General features: G+C 40.6%; 1 protein-coding gene across 2 annotated transcripts in view; it reads left to right on the top strand.

Moving 5' to 3' along the window:
* LOC124718989 (SCF E3 ubiquitin ligase complex F-box protein grrA-like) overlaps positions 1-22,609 on the top strand; it is a 137,290-nt gene that overhangs the window by 14,560 nt on the left and 100,121 nt on the right. The window contains exon 2 of one of the 2 annotated variants that reach the window (XM_047244659.1): positions 11,055-11,368. In XM_047244659.1, the coding sequence (XP_047100615.1) occupies positions 11,055-11,368 (314 nt within the window). Of the gene's footprint in view, positions 1-11,054; positions 11,369-22,609 lie in introns of those variants that run through there. The other variant, XM_047244660.1, reaches the window with a different exon arrangement.

Here is a 22,609-nt window from a genome sequence, read left to right as displayed (position 1 = left end):
CCTAAGAATCTAGCAGATTCTACTTCTTCCAGCCTTGTTCCATCAACCTCTAAATCCATGTCTACAGCCTTTTCCTTGTTTTTAAACACTGCATACATAGTCTTTTTTAGATTTATAACTAGTTCATTTTCCAACAGCCATTGAGCAGTGACATTTGCAGATATGTATGCTCTTCTCTCAAGCTGTTCCATATTTTGGTCACTATTTAGTATTGTCGTGCCATCAGCATACAATATTTTCTTTTCTTCCTCCTCAACACCTATATCATTCGCAAACACATTAAATAACAATGGCCCCATTATCGAACCCTGTGGCACTCCATATTTGATGGGTTTGGTTTCTGATTGGTATGAGTTTCCTAATGATACATACTGCTTGCAGTTGCACTAGTATGATTTTATCCATTCACCTTGTTGCCCTCGAATGCCATAGTTGCTTAATTTTTGTATCAGCATTTCATGGTCAATGGTGTCAAATGCCTTTGAAAGATCCAGAAACATTGCAGAGACAACCTTTCTCTCATCTAAGAACTGTAAAATGTATTCTGTTAGACTGGCAATTGCTGATTCTGTAGATTTACCCTTTCTGAAACCATGTTGTGAGGGTATCAGAATGTTATGTTTGTCCAAATAGTTAACTAATCTGGTATACATAAGCATTTCTAGGATTTTTGAGAAACCTGATATCAGTGAAACTGGTCTGTAGTTGTTGGAATCATCCTTGTACCCTTTCTTGCACACTGGCACTACCTTCATTCTTCTGGAAAAATTGCATCTCTGAAAGAACAGTTTGCTATGTTCAGCAATGGTGTTGTTATCTCCTCACCTACCAGCTTTATTACATGATTTGATATTTCCTCACCAGCTGATTTCTTGGACTTCAGTTTCTGTATAGTTTTCAGCTATTCATCTTCCGTGACTGGTCTTAAGAACATAGTACTGCATGATCTTTTTGGTAACTTAATATCCTTCTGTTTTTGACTATTTCTTTCCAATTTTAAGTTTTCTTCTACACTGATATAGTTATTATTCAGTATGTTTGCTATTTCCATACCATCTGTGACCACTGTGCTGTCTGTTTTAATTGACCTAATACCTTCTTCTTTGTTTGACCCATCTTTTTCCTTTCTTTCCGCATTGATTGCATTCCAAGCTGCCTTTGCCTTGTTTTTTGAGTTCGTTATGGTGGTGTCAATTGCTCTTGCTTTGGCTTCTCTTATTGTTTTTCTATACTTCTTTTTTAACATTTTATAGTTTTCAGCTTTGCCCATCTGTCTCACATCCTGAAGCTTACTTCGCTGTTCTAGTATTTCACTGGTAATCCACTGTGTTTGATCTTGCTGCCTTTCTTGTCTCTTTACTTTGAGAAATGCTACATTAAAATGGTACTTAATTGTTGAAATAAATGCATCATATTTTTCATTTACACTCTGGGCATGTAGGGTTTCATTCCAGGTTTCCTTACTTAACATTGTTCTAAAGATGTTGATATTTTGTTCAGTGATGATCCTAATTTCTTTGGTTGTTAGTTTTGGTTCTGATACTGTGTCATTACTTCTGCAAAAGCTGATTAGTTGTCCATGATGATCAGATATTTCTGTATGAACCACATGTGACTCATAGTTACACATATTAGTAATTATGTTGTCAATAACTGTCTCACTTTGTGAAGTCACTCTTGTTCGTGCAGTTATTGTTACCTTCATGTTATGCTGTATTAACAGTTCTTCAAATTCCTGTCTGCAGGCATAATTAAACAACGAAACACAACATTTGCTTTAAAAGTTGCCAAACTAGAAAAAAACCAACCTTACTATTTACAATAGGAGTGGAAATAGTTTTCATCAAGTTCTTTGTTATAGCTTAGTCCTACATGATCTGAAGGCTGAGGCCATTTGTACTGGTGTGGTACATATCTGTACAATCACTGATACTTCAAACTTACTTGGGGAAATTACTTCCCCAGAATAATGTTGTCCTTCATATGTCACTTACTCATTTCTCAGGTTGTTGTTGTAGTCTTCAGTCCTGAGACTGGTTTGATGCAGCTCTCCATGCTACTCTATCCTGTGCAAGCTTCTTCATCTCCCAGTACCTACTGCAGCCTACATCCTTCTGAATCTGCTTAGTGTATTCATCTCGTGGTCTCCCTTTACGATTTTTACCCTCCACACTCAGGTACAATATCTTTAACATTAATATCACTGCTATTTCAAGATTCAAGAATATCACAGCCTAAATCATCTAACTCATCTGAAGATAAGCTTCACGTATTCTTAGTCTCTTTTTTTATTTTCATTTTATTTTTCTGTTCATTGCACTTATTTATTTATTTATATCCCATAAATCTAATACTGCGAGGCATTCGCATGGATGTAGGACGTGTCAGAATTATTACAAATAATACAAAGGGAGTATTAATAGTACCTCTTGCAAGAGGATATCTGGTATAAGACAAAATACATTAATAGCTATAGAAAAAATTACATTAAAAATATGGTAGATCTTAGTAGCTAAATGAAGTACACAGTGATGTTAACAGTGATTGTGAGTATCGTAATGCACAATAGCACATCAAATTAGTAAATGAAAAAATCAATTACAGTTAACTCTACTGAAATATTCTCCTACCGAATAGAAGGAATTATCTAAAAAATACTGTTTGAGCTGTTGTTTAAATTTGGGAAGCTCGTGGATAAGTGATTTCATTGATGGTGGGAGAGCATTCAACACCTCGCAGCTCATGTAATGGACTCCTTTTTGTACAACAGTAAGGTTTTTTATTCATAATAGAGGTCCATCTTCTTCCTGGTATTGTGGGTATGGTATGAATGATTGGTTTTGTACGATTGTCCATTTTTACCAATGAAACATGACAGGGAGTAGATATATTGGCATACAGTTGTCAGTATCGCTAATTTTCTGAAAAGGTTCCTGCAAGAATGTCTAGGCTGGACTCCACTCATTATCCTAATAACTCTCTTTTGGGCAATTCAGATAGACTTCTTTTTGCAGCCAGTAACTGATCCACATCATATGGTCTGAAAAAGTAGCTGGACTTAATTCTGGGCACATCTGATTCTGTCAGTCGCAGCTTATAAAGAGTCTGTTCATTTTCAAGTACTTGTTCAGTACTTACGAAAAGAAAGAATTCTTGTAGATTAGACACTGTGTACAGACAAGACTTCACACATGACCAAAGCTCTTTTTTTTTTTTTTCCAGCAACTGCTCTTCTTCTGTTGGATATTGCAAAAAAAAGATCAGTGGAGCTCCACACCAAAGTCATTTTTCAAATTGCATAATGAGTACATAACAAATATACTTTTAATGTTATTTCATCCATGTTGGATCTTGTGAACTCTGCAGCCATTAGTGATAGTTGGTGGATGGCACAACCACCCACAAATATTTTTTAAATATTTTTAGTCCCATAACAGGCTGTGGGCCATCTGAAGGTGAGCACGGTAGCTGGAAACTGGTTATAGCACTAAAATAACATATTTAGAAAGTATTTGTAGCTGGTTGCGCCATTCACCAACTGCTGGTAATTTCTTTTTAAACTGGGATGCTGCCCTATTTTGTAGCTGATGTATTATACAGGAATGTCGAGTCTGCATATTTCTCATGTGCAAGGTGGTCACCAATTATTGCAGAAGATTGCACTCTGTCCAAGCACACAAAGTGGAGATAGTCATTTGTTTGTAACTCAAATGTGCTGGTCGTATTTCATCCTGGGAAAGTGAGAACTTTTCTACAATTTCTGTCTGTAGAACACATTCTGTTGCACGTGTATTCAGATTTCTCTTCCCAAAATCTGCAGCTTCAGCATCTTTTTACAAGAATACTGGAGCCTGATCATTAATTTCATAAATCAGTTCATGAAGAGGACTACTTCCTTTTGAAAGGACTGGCTTCTTTATTTTTCCATCTTCCACTGATTCCTTTTAATAGACTGATTCTTGTCAACACCTTCAGGGAGAAACTGATATTGATCAGACTTTGTCGCAAGTATCACAAGCTCCTAACATACAGGACTCTTTCCTCAAGTCACAAGAAAGAAGAGAAAGCAGTGTTTCCACTTAACTAAAAGTATACAAACTGGCAGGTATTGTTAGCATGATACTGGCAAGCATGCATGCGTGCGCGCGTGCACACACACACACACACACACACACACACACACACACACACACACACACACACACGCACGCACGCACACACTCTATGTAGAGTATTTGAAACAGGCAGTACATACTTGGACAAAGCTGGTAAAGGAGACTTCCTTAATCCAGTTCTTGTTTCTTGTTTAAAGATTTCCTATGCCTCCTTTAACGGTAAGCTTCATATACCTCTTCTGATGATCCTCGCCTTCCCTTGTTTGAGTTCTTTACTGGCTTCACCTGTTGCTTTCCTGCTGGTTGCACACTAACATTATCATTTAAGATAAAAATCAAAAATCACCTGCTTTATTTCTTCTGTGATTCTGGGCTTGCTATGTTTAATTTCTTTGATACCTGGCTCTGAAAGCAGTTTATTTGCTAATTAAGGCGTGTGATAGTTGAAGACTTTTTTTTGCAGGACTTATTGGGCATTCTTTTAACAGCCTTCCCAGGCTTTGAGATGCTCATGTGATCCAAAATTTGAAGCGGGTGACATACTGTTTCTATTGGACTTTCCTCCTTTGTTTTTCAGCCATTATTTCTGATTTCTTAGCCTTTTTTCTCACTGTTTATTTTCTAATCTTTCTTGTTATTTAAGTATGTTTTTCCTTAATTCTTCCTGTTTCTTTCATTCTTTCTTTCCATCTATCTTTGTCCTCTTTCAAATATTCACTTCTCCTGACCTCATATGGTTTCAGAAAATCGTGAGAATGATTTGATCTCACCTTTTTGTCCATTTTATTAGCTTAAATGAGGCCAGCTGTAGCACTGTTAGATAAGCAATGTAGGTTTTTGAAAACAGCCACTAGCAACACTTTTTATTTTTCTATTTATCAGTTTCACTCTTCAAATAGGCAAGAGTGTCGTCAGGATATACACTGTAAAAGGTACAAATTGAGATGATATAGAAAACTTACATTGATGGTATGTGACGTACATATTCTGTTTCCAGTATGGTGGCTTATGTTTTAAAGTTGGCTGACATCATGCTGGAAACAGAATGTGTACTTTACATAACACCAGTGTTAAGTTTTCCGTATTAGCTAAATTTGTATCTTTTATGGTGTATATTCTGATGATGATGATCATTATTATTATTAGACTGAAACCAACAAATAAAAAAAATAGGAAGTGCTACTTGTGGCTATTTTTGAAACCTTCGCTTTAGGAGTTGCTTCCCCCTGCAGACAGTGCCTGCTCTTGCCAAACAATGTATGTTAATAATCAGGCAGAAAACATGTTAATAATTTTGACTAATGTTTTACACCCAGATTAACACCACAAAAATAAAATAGGGTGAAAAATTAAAAATTTAATGTTGAATTCAATTTGATGCACTTTGGACACTTCGTAAAACTTCCTGAAAGACAGTTTGTTTACTACAGTGCTATCAACGAAAGATGATACTTGTCAGAAAGCAGCAATATTAATTTTAAGTGGCATCAATTTAATGTAAACTACTTAATGTGCAATGTTCGGAGATCAAGTTCGAGAGAGAAATCTTCACACACATTGTTAATTATTTACTGAACCTGCAATTGGTGTCAGTATCCAAGGGTTGTGATAACTGTGTTGTCTCAATAACACTCATTAGGTCCTGTGTTGTTGGAATGACACACAATAAACTTAGCTTGCTTTCAGATTATGATGTTTTATTTCCATTTAACATTTATCAGTCCCCAGCCACAAACACTGTCCAAAATAACAAGGCAAATGTAAACTCAAAATGCACATACAAGTTAAGAAGCGATCCATTGGCTTTGTAAACACAAGAAGTTGAAGAACTTCACATTGTGTTTCCACCCTCTGGTGCATAGTGAGTCTGATGCAATGAGCAAGATTAGTTTACACATTGTGAATTGCTCTGGAGGCTTCCAGAAAGACAAATTACTATCTAGGTAACATCAGTTTTCCTAGTTTGTTAATATTTACAGTTTAAAGTTTGTTTCCAAAATGTAAATTCTTTTACATTTATGAAATTCATGGGCAAAAACAGTATTGTAAAATTAGAGTAAATATTTTTAAAGTGATTGGCTTTATCCTAAGTCAGTATCGCAGTTGCATGTAAGTTGTAAATAAATAACAATGTAAATACAGACATTTATCTTGAACAGCATCAAAACAAGAATGTTGTTGTTGTGGTCTTCAGTCCTGAGACTAGTTTGATGCAGCTCCATGCTACTCTATACTGTGCAAGCTTCTTCATCTCCCAGTACCTACTGCAACCTACATCCTTCTGATTCCGTTTAGTGTATTCATCTCTTGGTCTCCCTCTATGATTTTTACCCTCCACGCTGCCCTCCAATATTAAATTGGTGATCCCTTTGTGCCTCATAATATGCCTTACCAATTGATCCCTTCTTCTAGCCAAGTTGCGCCACAAATTTCTCTTCTCCCTAATTCTGTTCAATACCTCCTCATTAGCTATGTAATCTACCCATCCAATCTTCAGCATTCTTCTGTAGCACCACATTTCAAAAGCTTCTATTCTCTTCTTGTCTAAACTATTTGTTGTCCACGTTTCACTTCCATACATAGCTACACTCCATACAAATACTTTCAGAAATGACTTCCTGACACTTAAATCTATACTCAATGTTAGCAAATTTCTCTTCTTCAGAAACTCTTTCCTGGCCATTGCCAGTCTACATTTTATATCCTCTCTACTTCGACCATCATCAGTTATTTTGCTCACCAAATAGCAAAACTCATTTACTATTTTAAACCTCTCACTTCCTAATCTAATTCCTGCAGCATTGCCCGATTTAATTCGACTACATTCCATTATCCTCATTTTGCTTTTGTTGATGTTCATCTTATAGCCTCCTTCCAAGACACTGTCCATTCGATCCAACTGCTCTTCCAAGTCCTTTGCTGTCTCTGATAGAATTACAATGTCATTGGCGAACATCAAAGTTTTTATTTCTTCTCCATGGATTTTAATTCCTACTCCAAATTTTTCTTTTGTTTCATTCACTGCTTGCTCAATATAGAGATTGAATAACATCGGGGAGAGGCTACAACCCTGTCTCACTCCCTTCCCAACCACTGCTTCCATTTCATGCCCTTCTACTCTTATAACTGCCATCTGGTTTCTGTACAAATTGTAAATAGCCTTTCGCTTCCTGTATTTTACCCCTACCACCTTCAGAATTTGAAAGATAGTATTCCAGTCAACATTGTCAAAAGCTTTCTCTTAAGTCTACAAATGCTAGAAACATAGGTTTGCCTTTCCTTAATCTATTTTCTAAGATAAGTCGTAGGTTCAGTATTGCCTCACGTGTTCCAACATTTCTACGGAATCCAAACTGATCTTCTCCAAGATCGGCTTCTACCAGTTTTTCCATTCGTCTGTAAAGAATTCGCGTTAGTACTTTGCAGCCGTGGCTTATTAAACTGATAGTTCAGTAATTTTCACACCTGTAAACACTTCCTTTCTTTGGGATTGGAATTATTATATTCATCTTGAAGTCTGTCTCATACATCTTGCTCACCAGATGGTAGAGTTTTGTTAGGCCTGGCTCTCCCAAGGCTGTCAGTAGTTCTAATGGAATGTTGTCTACTCCCGGGTCCTTGTTTCGACTCAGGTCTTTCAGTGCTCTGTCAAACTCTTCACGCAGTATCGTATCTCCCATTTCATCTTCATCTACATCCTCTTCCATTTCCAGAATATTGTCCTCAAGTACATCGCCCTTGTATAGACCCTCTATATACTCCTTCCACCTTTCTGCTTTCCCTTCTTTGCTTAGAACTGGGTTTCCATCACAGCTCTTGATATTCATACAAGTGGTTCTCTTTTCTCCAAATATCTCTTTAATTTTCCTGTAGGCAGTATCTATCTTATCCCTAGTGATACATGCCTCTACATCCTTACATTTGTGCTCTAGCTATCCCTGCTTAGCCATTTTGCACTTCTTGTCAATGTCATTTTTGAGATGTTTGTATTCCAAGATTTTAAACATGGCTGCAGCAGCAACTGTTAAAATTCTTCACAAAAAAAAAAAAAAAAAAATTCTATCCTGCAACTGTTTTTGGCTGCCATCCTTTATTGTGAATGTTTGTATTCCTTTTTGCCTGCTTCATTTACTGCATTTTTATATCTTCTCCTTTCATCAATTACATTCATTATCTCTTCTGTTACCCAAGTACTTCTATTAGCCCTCGTCTTTTTACCTACTTGATCCTCTGCTACCTTCACTATTTCGCCTCTCAAAGCTACCCATTCTTCTTCTACTCTATTTCTTCACCCCATTCTTGTCAATCTTTCCCGCAGTTTCTTCAGTTTTAATCTACAGTTCATAACCAATAGATTCTGGTCAGAGTCCACATCTGCCCTTGGAAATGCCTTACAATTTAAAATCTGGTTCCTGAATCTCTGTTTTACCGTTACATAATCTATTTGCGACCTTCCAGTATCTCCTGGCTTCTATGTATACAACCTTTTTTTATGATTCTTGAACCAAGTGTTAGCTATGATTAAGTTATGCTCTGTGCAAAATTCTACCAGGCAGCTTCCTCTTTCATTCCTTACTCCCATATCATATTCACCTACTACGTTTCCTTATCTTCCTTTTCCTACTATCGAGTTCCAGTCGCCCATGACTATTAAATTTTCGTCCCCCTTCACTATCTGAATAATTTCTTTTATCTCATCATACATTTCATCAATCTCTTCATCATCTGCGGAGCTAGTTGGCATATAAACTTATACTACTGTGGTAGGCGTGGGCTTCATATCTATCTTGGCCACTATAATGTGTTCACTATGCTGTTTGTAGTAGCTTACTCGCATTCCTACTTTCCCATTCATTATTAAACCTACTCCTGCATTACCCCTATTTGATTTTGTATTTATAACCCTGTATTCACCTGACCAGAAGTCTTGTTCCTCCTGCCACCGAAATTCATTAATTCCGACTATATCTAACTTTAACCTATTGATATCCCTTTTTAAATTTTCTAACCTACCTGCCCGATGAAGGGATCTGACGTTCCTCGCTCTGATCCATAGAACGACAGTTTTTTCTCCTGATAACAACGTCTTCCTGAGTAGTCCCCACCCGGAGATCCGAATGGGGGACTATTTTACCTCCAGAATATTTTACCCAAGAGGACGAAAGCTGCATGCCCCTGGGGGAAATGACGGCTGTAGTTTCCCCTTGCTTTCATCCGTTCGCAGTACCAGCACAGCAAGGCCATTTTGATTAGTGTAACAAGGCCAGATCAGTCAATCATCCAGACTGTTGCCCCTGCAACTACTGAAAAGGCTGCTGCCCCTCTTCAGGAACCACATGTTTGTCTGGCCTCTCAACAGATACCCCTCCGTTGTGGCTGCACCTACGGCACGGCTATCTGTATCGCTGAGGCATGCAAGCCTCACCACCAATGGCAAGGTCCATGGTTCATGGGGGGAGGGAGGGCAAAACAAGAATAAAAGATGATAATATGTTTTACAGGCTGCTATTTTTGAGGTATAATATCGTAAAATAAGCAACTATCGATATATAAACAGAAAAATATGTATTTGGCAAAGTTTTGCCTGATTGCTCTAAAACTTTCTAGCTTCCAAATTGAGTGTTAAATACTTAACAAAAATAAAATGAGTTAAAATATGGCCAAAAATCAAGTGATGCTTTATATTTGTGTTGGGGTGCAGAAATTCTGACAGTGCTTTTGCCAGCTTCCAACTCCAAAGTGGAAACGGCAGCAGGTGAAACAGTAGTCCACTATAGAGTTGTGGCAATACTGGGACATTGACACAGAGACACATACAAAATCGTGTAACGTGATGGATCGAGGTAGGAGCACGAAGAAGCACTGCCGAGCACAGAGTATCTGTCAGGGAAGTTATTTCACTGACTCAGCTGTAGACCTTAATAACTGTAGTGCAGGTAGTGCTCCTACTTGGGGGAGGGGAGGGGGAGGGGGGGTAAATCTTGAAATCTTGTAGTTGAGGTTGCTGCGACAAGCTTTCCTGTTGTATAGCAGACGTGAAGTTTAGGTTGGAAGCTGAAGTTTGTTGAGAGGTAGCAAAGCCAGTGATAGTGCCATGAGGAGAAGATTCTGTTTTCTGTTATACAGAGTTTTTGATGACAGATTGGCCAGTGGTATAGCATGAGGTCTAGGTTGGTTAGGAAGGTGGCAGTTTGGGTGGAAGTTGGCAAAGCCAACGAATGTTGTGATCTTTTAGAGATGGAGTTTTGCACTCTGCAGAGGAATGTGCAACGATACGAAACTTCCCAGCAGATCGGAGCTGTGTGCTGGACCGAGACTTGAACTCCGCACCTGTTCCCTCCACGAGCAAATGTTGGTGGAAGTAAAGCTGTGAGGACAGGTCAAGAGTTCTGCTTGGGTAGCTGAAGTTGGTACAGCACTTGCCCACCAAAGGCAAAGGTCCTGAGTTTGTCTAGTTACTGCACACATTTTCGTTGTAGCCTTTTTTGTTTGTATTCTGCATACCATACTTAAATTTAAAACCCTGATAAAGAGCACTATTTTCTTGCTATGGTCTGATTTTTTTCAAGTTTTTAGTATGTATGAAGAAATTAATAAGAGCAACATTGCTGACCCAAACCTCTGTGCCAATGGTGATACTGTTTATTCTTCAGATTTAATTTGCTGATGCTATCATGTCGTTTGTAATGTAAACTGTCGATTGTTTATTAAGGTTCATATTTTTGTCACGGTGATGATGTCACCAGTCATTCGGTGTGGTGTCGCATTGTTAACTCGCCCTTAAATATTTTCACTCGTAACAAATGATTCCAAAGACGGCCATCATGTGATATTGTCCTGCTGTTGCTGTTATTGGGTTAACATTATTGGCGTAAGCTGAAATCTATATATTCAAACAAATCCTGGTTCACAATGCTGATTTTTTTTCTCTGTTTTCAGTACTTGCAAGCATGTCAGATAGACAGCCACATGACAAGTTCTCCCCCAAAACGTCCCAACTCACAACCATCGGAAGGAAGACTCGACAGCAAAATGGCTTCAGGCTCTGAGCATAGTGGTAAAAGCCACATTGCTGGTGAAGATGTCACAGAGATGCGTGTGGGCATTGATGATTTGCCTGATGAGGTACTGTTAATGATTTTCTCTCACTTGTCCTTCAGTGAGCTAATAGATGTGGTACGGAACGTGTGCCATCGTTGGAGAAGACTGTACAAGGTTCGGAAGTTGTGGCATAACAAGGAATACCATATTGGGTAAGAAATGTAATAATACATACATGTGATTTGTTCTTTCAAGAAATACAGTACCGTATTATAGGGTGATATCTTTATTACTTATTTTGTGACACTGGTGTGGTAAACTTTGGATTTCAGCAGTCAGTCAGGTTAGTCAAGATTGCTGGAGTATTATCGTTTTATATTAAGTGCTTCCCACTTTTAGAATGTTACAAAGGAGCTGAAATCTATTTTGGATTCAATATATTTGTTAGATTGGTGTGATGTGTAGATTCTGCAATGAAAAATTGTCTATTTCATTATTACTCTTGTACCCTGTGTCATTTCTGAACCAGGATGCGTAGTGATACATATGTTGGAACTTAAATAGTGGCAACACTGCTGAGGAGACTGTATCAGTGGAATCTACTATTGTCGCTGATAGCACATGTTGTTGATATACCTATTTCTACATCTACATCTACATTTATACTCTGCAAGCCACCCAACGGTGTGTGGCGGAGGGCACTTTATGTGCCACTGTCATTACCACCCATTCCTGTTCCAGTCGCGTATGGTTCACGGGAAGAACGACTGCCGGAAAGCCTCCGTGCGTGCTCGAATCTCTCTAATTTTGCATTCGTGATCTCCTCGGGAGGTATAAGTAGGGGGAAGCAATATATTCAATACCTCATGCAGGAACGCACCCTCTCGAAACCTGGACAGCAAGCTACACCGTGATGCAGAGCGCCTCTCTTGCAGAGTCTGCCACTCGAGTTTGCTAAACATCTCCATAACACTATCACGCTTACCAAATAACCCTGTGACGAATCGCGCCACTCTTCTTTGGATCTTCTCTATCTCCTCTGTCAACCCGACCTGGTACGGATCCCACACTGATGAGCAATACTCAAGTATAGGTCGAACAAGTGTTTTGTAAGCCATCTCCTTTGTTGGTGCACTACATTTTCTAAGGACTCTCCCAATGAATCTCAACCTGGCACCCGCCTTACCAACAGTTAATTTTGTATGATCATTCCACTTCAAATCGTTCCGCATGCATACACCAAGATATTTTACGGAAGTAACTGCTACCAGTGTTTGTTCCGCTATCGTATAATCATACTATAAAGGATCCTTCTTTCTATGTATTCGCAATACGGTACATTTGTCTATGTTAAGGGTCAGTTGCTACTCCCTGCACCAAGTGCCTATCTGCTGCAGATCTTCCTGCATTTCGCAGCAATTTTCTAATGCTGCAACTTCTCTATATACTACAGCATCATCCGCGAAAAGCCGCACGGACCTCCGAGCAAATGGACTCACCCGTTCGACGTCACCAACATGCACACAATCGAGGGAAACAGTCACTTGTGAACGAGCGGTCTAATGTAATAGTGTCACTATGTTTTCAAAACAGGAACAACAGAATTGGATCAAGATTCAATGTGCCAGAGGTCGTACAGAACATTGGCACATTGGGTAAAAGCCTTCAACGAAGGTCGGCAAACTGTGGCAGACATGCATCAGGCAGGTCTTCCTAGTGTCTCTGAAGAAGTAGGGCATCCTGTTGCTGCTTTAGTGGACAGTGATCGTTGCCATACGATTTCTGAGCTCGCCCACATAACCAGATTAGCGCATACGACTATACTCCTCATCCTGAAGGAATACCTGGGTGTGTGAAAAATTGCATCACAATGAGTTCCGTATGACTTAACAGAAATGCAGAAATGGATTAAGACGCTGCTCAGACGCACTTGGAGCACTATTAGCAAAAAGGAGAGGCTTTCTTATGCCATATCACAACACTGGATGAGACATGGGCCACATCGTACGAGCCAAAACTGAAACGCCAATACAATGAATGGCATCATTAAGGGTCGCCGCGAAAGTTGAAAGTGCATCAGAGCCCCAGTATGGTGGAAGTTATGGTGATTCTCGTGTACGACTGTGAAGGTGTTATCCTAACACATTACGTTCCTTATTGGCAGACCGTCAATGCACAGTATTTGTTTGTTTTTGGAGCATCAACTGCTACCAGCTTTGCAAAAGAAGTGGCGACACTTCTCGCACAAACCACCCATCATTTTGCACGACAATGTGCGGTCACATACAGCGCAAGCTGTGACTGCTCTGTTCGGTCAGTGGGACTGGGAAGTACTGTACCATCCACCATACTCCCCGGACTTAAGTCCTTGTGACTTTGATTTGATTCCGAAGATTAAGGAACCACTTTGTGGCATTTGTTTCAGAACTGTTCCAGAGATTCGACAGGCAGTAGACCACTCCATTTGCACCATAACAGAATACGCTCTGCCAACGGTATACTATGCCTTCCACATTGCTGGAAATGGGTTCTACACAATGCTGGTGACTACTTTGAAGGACAGTAACAGGTGCAAACATGTAACTCTTTTGTATCGGTTGTGAATAAATAGTTGCCACTATTTAAGTTCCAACCCTCGTATTTCTTTCTCCCCACCCTCCCCTTTTCTTAATGTGTGTAGCTACTCGTATATTTCTTACCCTCATTTGTAATCTGATGTAGCTTTAGAAAATTCTGGAAGGTCATGGATTAACAATGCAAGCTGAAATACGATGTCTGTTCAAAAAATTCTGGAACATTCATAATTTTGCACCATGGTATGTTGGAGCAAAATGTGGTTAGTGTCCTGCACATTCCTGTGTTTAATATGTAACTGCTGGAAGTTTCATTGTTGTTTCTCTGTTAGTTATTGTTCAGTGCTGTACCGAGTTGAACGTTGTCACACAGTTTGCGAATTTTGAGATGGCAGAGTTAGAGGAGCTACACATCTGCATTAAATTTTGTGCGAAACTCGAGAAAACCTTTACAGAGATACACCAAAATGATGTGGAGGAAGTCTGCAGTGATTAGTGCTTCAGCTGTACTCAGTGTCACAAATGTCAGGAACGCCAATGAAATTCTGCTTGCGAATCAATGACTGTCAAAGAGATTGCAAAAAAAAGTAATATTTCAGCTGAATTGTCACAAAATCCTGAGACAAGAGTCTTGGAATGCATCATATTGCCACCAGATTTGTCCCATGAGTCAAGACCACAAAAATGAAATTACTGGGGTGTCTCATTCTCTGTAATCTTCAGACCTGGTCCCTGTGGACACTTTTGTATTTCCAAAGTTGAAAACCCATTGAAAGGATGAAGATTCTCAATGATAGATGAGATAAAAGAAAATTCACAGATGGTGCTTTGCATCCAGGAAGAGGTGTGCCAAGACTGCTCCTGCAAGTGGAAACAGTATTAGGAATGGTGTATCAACTGTGGAGGAGAGTTTTTTGAAGGAGACTATGCACAATAAGTAAAAGGTAAGCATAGAAAAATCTTGTGAATAGAATTCCAGAATTTTTTGTAAGTGTAATAAAATGTGGAAAAAAACAAAGTGGCAGTATTGAAGAAGATGATGAAAGTCATTGATTATGCTCCCACACTGTCAATGTGGTGGCTGTTCCGTACAGTCACCGAGATTATAATTGTCATAATATTGTGACACCTGCATGAATATAGAGGTATGACCTGGGATGTTATTGTTATTAATATCTTCAAACATATTAAAAACAGAAATATTATACTTTGGTAGGAAGTGGGGTTTAAATAATATTACTACGGAATGATAAATGTATAAAAAATAAAGATTGTTGTGAACAAATTCTTTGTTATAGTTGCTAAACTTGAGGATACTGGATGTTCTTTTGCAAACAAAGATCCATGACTACTAGCCCAGTTGTCACATCACTGCCAAGATTACTTACACTAATACTATAATGATAAGAAAGAACTGTTAAAATTTAAAATTAATCGAAGTGCCAAGGCATAGTATCATACCCTGTAGTCAAAAGGAAGTGCAGGCTACACCCGTCTACAGAAAGGCTAGCGGCATTGATCCACAAAGCTACTATCCACTATCATTCATATAGATCTGTTGCAGAATTTTAGAACATATTCTGAGTTAAAGCATAAAAGGTATCTCAAACAGAATGACCAGCCCCGTGCCAGCCAAATAGCCCGAATTCTGAAAACACTGATCATATGAAATATGACTTGTACTTTTCTTCTTACACGACATCTTGAAAGTTATGGATTTCCTGGTCGGAAAGATGCAGTGTATCATGTTATCTTGGATGAAGAGTCATTAACAAAAGCAGAGGTAGCTTTAGGGGTGTTGTCCACGTTCATGGTTGCCACAAGTTCTGGAACTCAGGGAATTTCGAACGTGTCAGGGAAATATCAGACAAATTACCGCTTTCAACACTACTGCTGCTATAAAATGCACCGTTCCCAGTTAACAAACATTTCTCGTGTAACCTCGTGAATACTGTTTCACAGCTTCAGTTCCTTTCACCTATTAAACAACCATTTCGGCTAGTTCTAACAACTTTCGCTTTATTTCCATTCCCGTTTTTCCCACATCACCCATCCTTCTTTTAGAAGCTTCCCACAGGTTTTAACGTTATTATTTCTTCGTCAGACAATTTTCATAATCTGCCACCACATAACCAGTCCTTTTAATACATTTACACGCAGTTTTTTCGAAATTTTCCTGAATTTCTCCACCCTTTAACGTGTTTTGGAGGCAACACAACTACCTAACCTTTGTGCACATCATTGTTTACCAACCTAAATTCACCACAGGATCAACAAAGCTCAGCTTTAACCAACATTTTTTCGACTTTTCACACCAGAACTCCAGTTGCTTTCTAGTTCACCTTTGTCTCTCCCCACATATTCTTACTTTTATTTTCATTTTAGCCTCATGTTACACTTTCCACCTTCTAAATACCACGTCACCCTCACAACATCCCCACAATGACCTCATTAAGTTTTATTTACATTCCCTCCGCAAACATGCCTTCGCCCTAGCCAGATCCTGCTCCCATATTTTATTTACTCAGGCTTGTCTGACATTTGGAATTACCCCCAAAGGCCTCACACTTAAAGTTCCCATCTCTGGCTGTAACCCTTCTTTCCATCGGTCCCTATACCAGTTCCAAACTGAACAATCCATAGCCCTCACCCGCCTAATCCTTCACCTACACATCAACTCAGCCAATGAACATACCCATCAACTCCTATCCCTAATCAAAGTCCTCAATCTTTCCTCTCCCACATCCACACCGGCTGTTCAGAGCATCCTCCTACAGGCCAACCGCAAATTAGAACAGCATGCCACCCTCCACCTCAAAAAACTATCCAATCTCCTGGTTTCCCACCTCCAGAAAGGCAACTCACTCACCCTCCACAACCTTTCCAACAAACCTAAACCTCCTCTCATTGCACACAGACCCAGTCTCTCCCATCTACTCAATCTCCCACTTACAGCTCCACTCCCCCCAAAACCTCAAAATTCTAATCAACACAATCTGGAACCACAACACCCCAATTCAGTAGCTAACCTTTCCTCCAAACCTCTCTCCCAATCCAAAACCTCTGTTCTATCCAAAGGCCTCACCTTCAGCCCCACTCCCAGATTCAACCAAACAGCCCTCGTCAAAGATTTACTGTCCTACACTCGTAGTCTCTGCTGGAAATATCACTTTGCCACGAAGAAAAATAATCCTAATCCTACTCCTAATGATCCAACTCCCCAAGACACTATCCAAATTGTACCCTGCCTGGAACAGTTCCGTCCTCAGTCATAGCAGGACCCACCTCCTCTTCCTCAAAATCACCCTCTCCAATCCTTCCAGGAATTTCTCACTTCCATCCTTGCCTCTCAATCTTTCTTGAAAAACCTTAATCCTACTCCCAACATCACCACTGCTGAAGCCCAAGCTATCTGTGATCTGAAGGCTGACCGATCCATCATCATTCTTCCGGCTGACAAGGGTTCCACGCCTGTGGTACTTGAATGTCAGGAGTACGTGGCTGAGGGACTGCGTCAGCTTTCAGACAACACTACATACAAAGTTTGCCAAGGTAATCCCATTCCAGATGTTCAGGCGGAGCTTCAAGGGATCCTCAGAACCTTAGGCCCCCTACAAAACCTTTCACCTGACTCCATCAACCTCCTGACCCCACCGACACCCCGCACCCCTACCTTCTACCTACTTCCTAAAATTCACAAACCCAAACATCCTGGCCGCCCCACTGTAGCTGGTTACCAAGCCCCCACAGAACGTATCTCTGCCTACGTAGATCAAAACCTTCAACCCATTACATGCAGTCTCCCATCCTTCATCAAAGACACAAACCACTTTCTTGAACGCCTGGAATCCTTGCCGAATCTGTTACCCCCGGAAACCATCCTTGTAACCATTGATGCCACTTCCTTATTCAAAAATATCCTGCACATCCAGGGCCTCGCTGCGATAGAGCACTTCCCTTCACGCCAATCACCTGCTACCCTACCTAAAACCTCTTTCTTCATTACCTTAGCCAGCTTCATCCTAACCCACAACTTCTTCACTTTTGAAGGCCAGACATACCAACAATTAAAGGGAACAGCCATGGGTACCAGGATGGCCCCCTCATACACCAACCTATTTATGGGTCGCTTAGAGGAAGCCTTCTTGGTTACCCAAGCCTGCCAACCCAAAGTTTGGTACAGATTTATTGATGACACTTTCATGATCTGAACTCACAGTGAAGAACAACTCCAGAATTTCCTCTCCAACCTCAACTCCTTTGGTTCCATCAGATTCACCCGGTCCTACTCCAAATCCCATGCCACTTTCCTCGACGTTGACCTCCATCTGTCCAATGGCCAGCTTCACACGTCCGTCCACATCAAACGCACTAACAAGCAACAGTACCTCCATTATGACAGCTGCCACCCATTCCATATCAAACGGTCCCTTCCCTACAGCTTAGGTCTTTGTGGCAAACGAATCTCCTCCAGTCCTGAATCCCTGAACCATTACACCAATAACCTGAAGACAGCTTTCGCACCCCGCGACTACCCTCCCGACCTGGTACAGAAGCAAATAGCTAGAGCCACTTCCTCATCCCCTCAGACCCAGAACCTCGAACAGAAGAACCCCAAAAGTGACCCACTTGTGACAGGATACTTTCCGGGACTGGATCAGACTCTGAATGTGGCTCTGCAGCAGGGATACGACTTCCTCAAATCCTGCTCTGAAATGAGATCCATCGTTCACGAAATCCTCCCCACTCCACCAATAGTATCTTTCCGCCGTCCACCTAACCTTCGTAACCTCTTGGTTCATCCCTATGAAATCCCCAAACCACCTTCCCCACCCTCTGGCTCCAACCTTGTAACCGGCCCCAGTGTAAAACCTGTCCCATGCACCCTCCCACCACCACCTACTCCAGTCCTGTAACCCGGAAGGTGTACACGATCAAAGGCAGAGCTACGTGTGAAAGCACCCACGTGATTTACCAACTGACTTGCCTACACTGTGAAGCCTTCTATGTGGGAATGACCAGCAACAAACTGTCCATTCACATGAATGGACACAGGCAGACAGTGTTTGTTGGTAATGAGGATCACCCTGTGGCTAAACACGCCTTGGTGCACGGCCAGCACATCTTGGCACAGTGTTACACTGTCCGTGTTATCTGGATACTTCCCACTGACACCAACCTATCAGAACTCCGGAGATGGGAACTTGCCCTTCAATATATCCTCTCTTCCCGTTACCCACCAGGCCTCAACCTCCACTAATTTCAAGTTGTTGCCACTCGTACCTCACCTGCCATTCAATATCATCTTTGCCTCTGTACTTCCGCATCGACTGACATCTCTGCCCGACCTCTTTGCATTTACATATGTCTGCCTGTGTCTGTATATGTGTGTGCGGATGTGTGTGTGTGTGTGTGTGTGTGTGTGTGTGTGTGTACACCTGTCCTTTTTTCCCCCTAAGGTAAGTCTTTCCGCTCCCGGGACTGGAATGACTCCTTACCCTCTCCCTTAAAACCCACATCCTTTCATCTTTCCCTCTCCTTCCTTCTTTCCTGATGAAGCAACCTTGGGTTGCGAAAGCTTGGATTTTGTGTGTGTGTGTTTGTGTGTTTTTTATTGTGTCTATCGACATACCAGCGCTTTCTCGTTTGGTAAGTTACAGCATCTTTGTTTTTTATATATCCATTGATCATGACTGGGCCAAATATCTCTCGAAATAAGTGTCAAACGAAAAATCTACAAAGAACGAAACTTGTCTAGCTTGAAGGGGGGAAACCAGATGCTGCTATGGTTGGCCTGCTAGATGGTGCTGCCATAAGTCTAACAGACATCAACTGCATTTTTTTTACATAGGAACCCCATTTTTTTTACATATTCGTGTAGTATGTAAAGGAATATGAATGTTTTAGTTGGACCACCTTTTTCACTTTGTGATAAATAGCGCTGTAATAGTCACAAACATATGGCTCACAATTTTAGACGAACAGTTGGCAACAGGTAGGTTTTTTAAATTAAAATACAGAACATAGGTGCCTCTGAACATTTTATTTCAGTTGTTCCAATGTGATACATGTACCTTTGTGGACTTATCATTTCTGAGTACGCATGCTGTTACAGCCTGATTACCTGTAAATACCACATTATTGCAGTAAATGCTTAAAATGATGTCCGTCAACCTCAATGCATGTGGCAATATGTGTAATGACATTCCTCTCAACAGCGAGTAGTTCGCCTTCCATAATGTTCGCACATGCATTGACAATGCGCTGACGCATGTTGTCAGGCGTTGTCGGGTGATCACGATAGCAAATATCCTTCAACTTTCCCCACAAAAAGAAATCCGGGGGCGTCAGATCCGGTAAACGTGTGGGCCATGGTATGGTACTTCGACAACCAATCCTCTTGTCATGAAATATGCTGTTCAATACCGCTTCTCAAGTGAGCTATGTGCCGGACATCCATCATGTTGGAAGTGCATCGCCATTCTGTCATGCAGTGAAACATCTTGTAGTAACATCCGTAGAACATTACGTAGGAAATCAGCATACATTGCACCATTTAGATTGCCATCGATAAAATGGGGGCCAATTGTCCTTCCTCCCATAATACCACACCATACATTTGTCTGCTACTGATGTGAGGATTAGCCGCGACAGCAGCTAAAACACCTACTTAGTAATGATCATTTGTTGCAGGTCGTGATTGACGTTTAACATGTGGCTGAACACTTCCTGTTCCCTTAAGTGACTATCTGGCTAACGATCCAGACACTTAGATGATATCCAGGATACCGAGCAGCATACATAGCACATGCCCATTGGGCATTTTGATCACAATAGCCATACATCAACATGATATCGCCCTTTTCCGCAATTGGTAAACGGTCCTTTTTAACACAGGTAATGTATCACGAAGCAAATATCGTCTGCACTGGCGTAATGTTATGTGGTACCACGTACTTATACGTTTGTGACTATTACAGCGCTATCTATCACAAAACGAAAAAAGCTGTCCAACTAAAACAGTCATATTTCTTTATGTACTACACTAATATGTAATAAAAAATGGGAGTTCCTATTTAAAAAATACAGTTGATATCTGTTTGACCTATGACAGACCCATCTAGTGGGCCAAGCATAGCGCCATCTGGTTTCCCCCTTCAAGCTAGACGAGTTTCATTCTTTGTAGTTTTTTCATTTGATGCTTATTTTGTGAGATATTTGACCTTCTCACTATCAATGGCTCCAATGGAAAATCCAGAACGGAATGTAACAATACAAGAGAAGGAAAGTTGCTACTCACCATATAGTGGAGATGCTGAGTCGCGATAGGCACAATAAAAAGATTCGCACAATCATAGCTCTCAGCCATTAAGGCCTTTGTCAGCAGTACACACAACACTCTCACGCAAGCGCAACTTACAGACACGTCTGCAGTCTCGGAGACCTGAAACTACACTGCTGTGCAGTTTCAGCTCTGAGACTGCAGACATGTGTGCAAGTTGCTAGTGCTTTTGTGTGTGTGTGTGTGTGTGTGTGTGTGTGTACTGCTGACAAAGGCTTTAATGGCCGAAAGCTATGATTGTGTGAATCTTTTTATTGTGCCTATCGTGTTTCAGCACCTTTGCTATATGGTGAGTAGCAATTTCATTAAACCCAGAAACATAGGTGGGTGCCAGCAACCCACTTTCAGTATTTAACTTAAAACTGAAATTATAACATTCATAACCAGTGTTGCTCTTCTTGCAGGTGAAAACATATGCCTCGAAGAGTGTTATGAAAAAGCCCAAAAAGCTAAAGAAAAGGTTCGGTGGACAGTCTCCAAAAACTTTGCCAGTGCACAAAGGCAATAAATACTCTTGCACATTTATCTGAACTTTAGCTCCATCTCTAATGATGCCATTGTCAACAGGAAGTTAAACACTAATTTCCCTTAATTTGTTTTCTTTCTTTCTACTACTACTATTCAAGCAGTATTTATTACTATGATTATAAAGTTTTTCACTATATCATGTAAGTTTTGATGATTTTTGATTGCATCTGAAACATAGCTACATTACAAGGAATGCTTCTTACCTTGAGTGTGTTGATGTTCAATATAATTTGGCTCTCCTTTACCTTTGATTCTCGACTGCCGTGCCTTTTTGTGCTTGTCAGACATCTGATCTTTCTGTTCCCGCATTGCTTTCAAGAATAGTTTCTCCATTTTTTTAAGTAGTGTATCATGTCCAAACTTGGATTCAGAAAGAATGAAGATTATAATTTTCTTTTCTTGACAACCTTCAATTGTTTGTTCCTACACTTCAGATCTCAGCGCATCTCCGAGGCAGGCCAGTGTTCTGAGGAACTTATATTCCCACATCTGAGCAGATATTTGCTTTCGGGAAGTTCCTGCTATTACTGTTCCGTATTGAAGATCTGCGTCATCCTTCAGTAGCATTCGCAGTATGCAGATAAAGATGACAACACCACATAATATCACCCCCCCTGCGGGTCCGGGGATTAGAATAGGTCCGCGTTATTCCTGCCTGTCGTAAGAGGCGACTAAAAGGAGTTCCTCCCCCTCACGGGGGTAGTTAGTGCCTGCGTCCGGAGACGGATGGTTCCACGACCTCTATTTGCGGTCATTTTGCTTTTTCACTTCTTGTTTCTTCCTACCTTTGGTTGGTTCCTTTCTTTGCTCTTCTCCACCTCACTGTCTTCCTTACTCTTTCTCCTGCAAAATCTCCTTGCCTTCTCATTGCCTTCTTCTCATTGCCTTCTTCTCCTTGCCTTCTCATTGCCTTCTTCTCCTTGCCTTCTCTGGTCTCCGCCTCAGCGTTTGAGACAGTCTGTCCTCTCTCTCTCTCTCTCTCTCTCTCTCTCCCTCTCTCCCTCTCTCCC

Source organism: Schistocerca piceifrons, chromosome 10 (assembly GCF_021461385.2).
Source record: "Schistocerca piceifrons isolate TAMUIC-IGC-003096 chromosome 10, iqSchPice1.1, whole genome shotgun sequence".
Classification (NCBI taxonomy): domain Eukaryota; kingdom Metazoa; phylum Arthropoda; class Insecta; order Orthoptera; family Acrididae; genus Schistocerca; species Schistocerca piceifrons.
The sequence above is the reverse complement of the archived record's forward strand: the minus strand, read 5'-3'. Positions and strand labels throughout refer to the sequence as shown.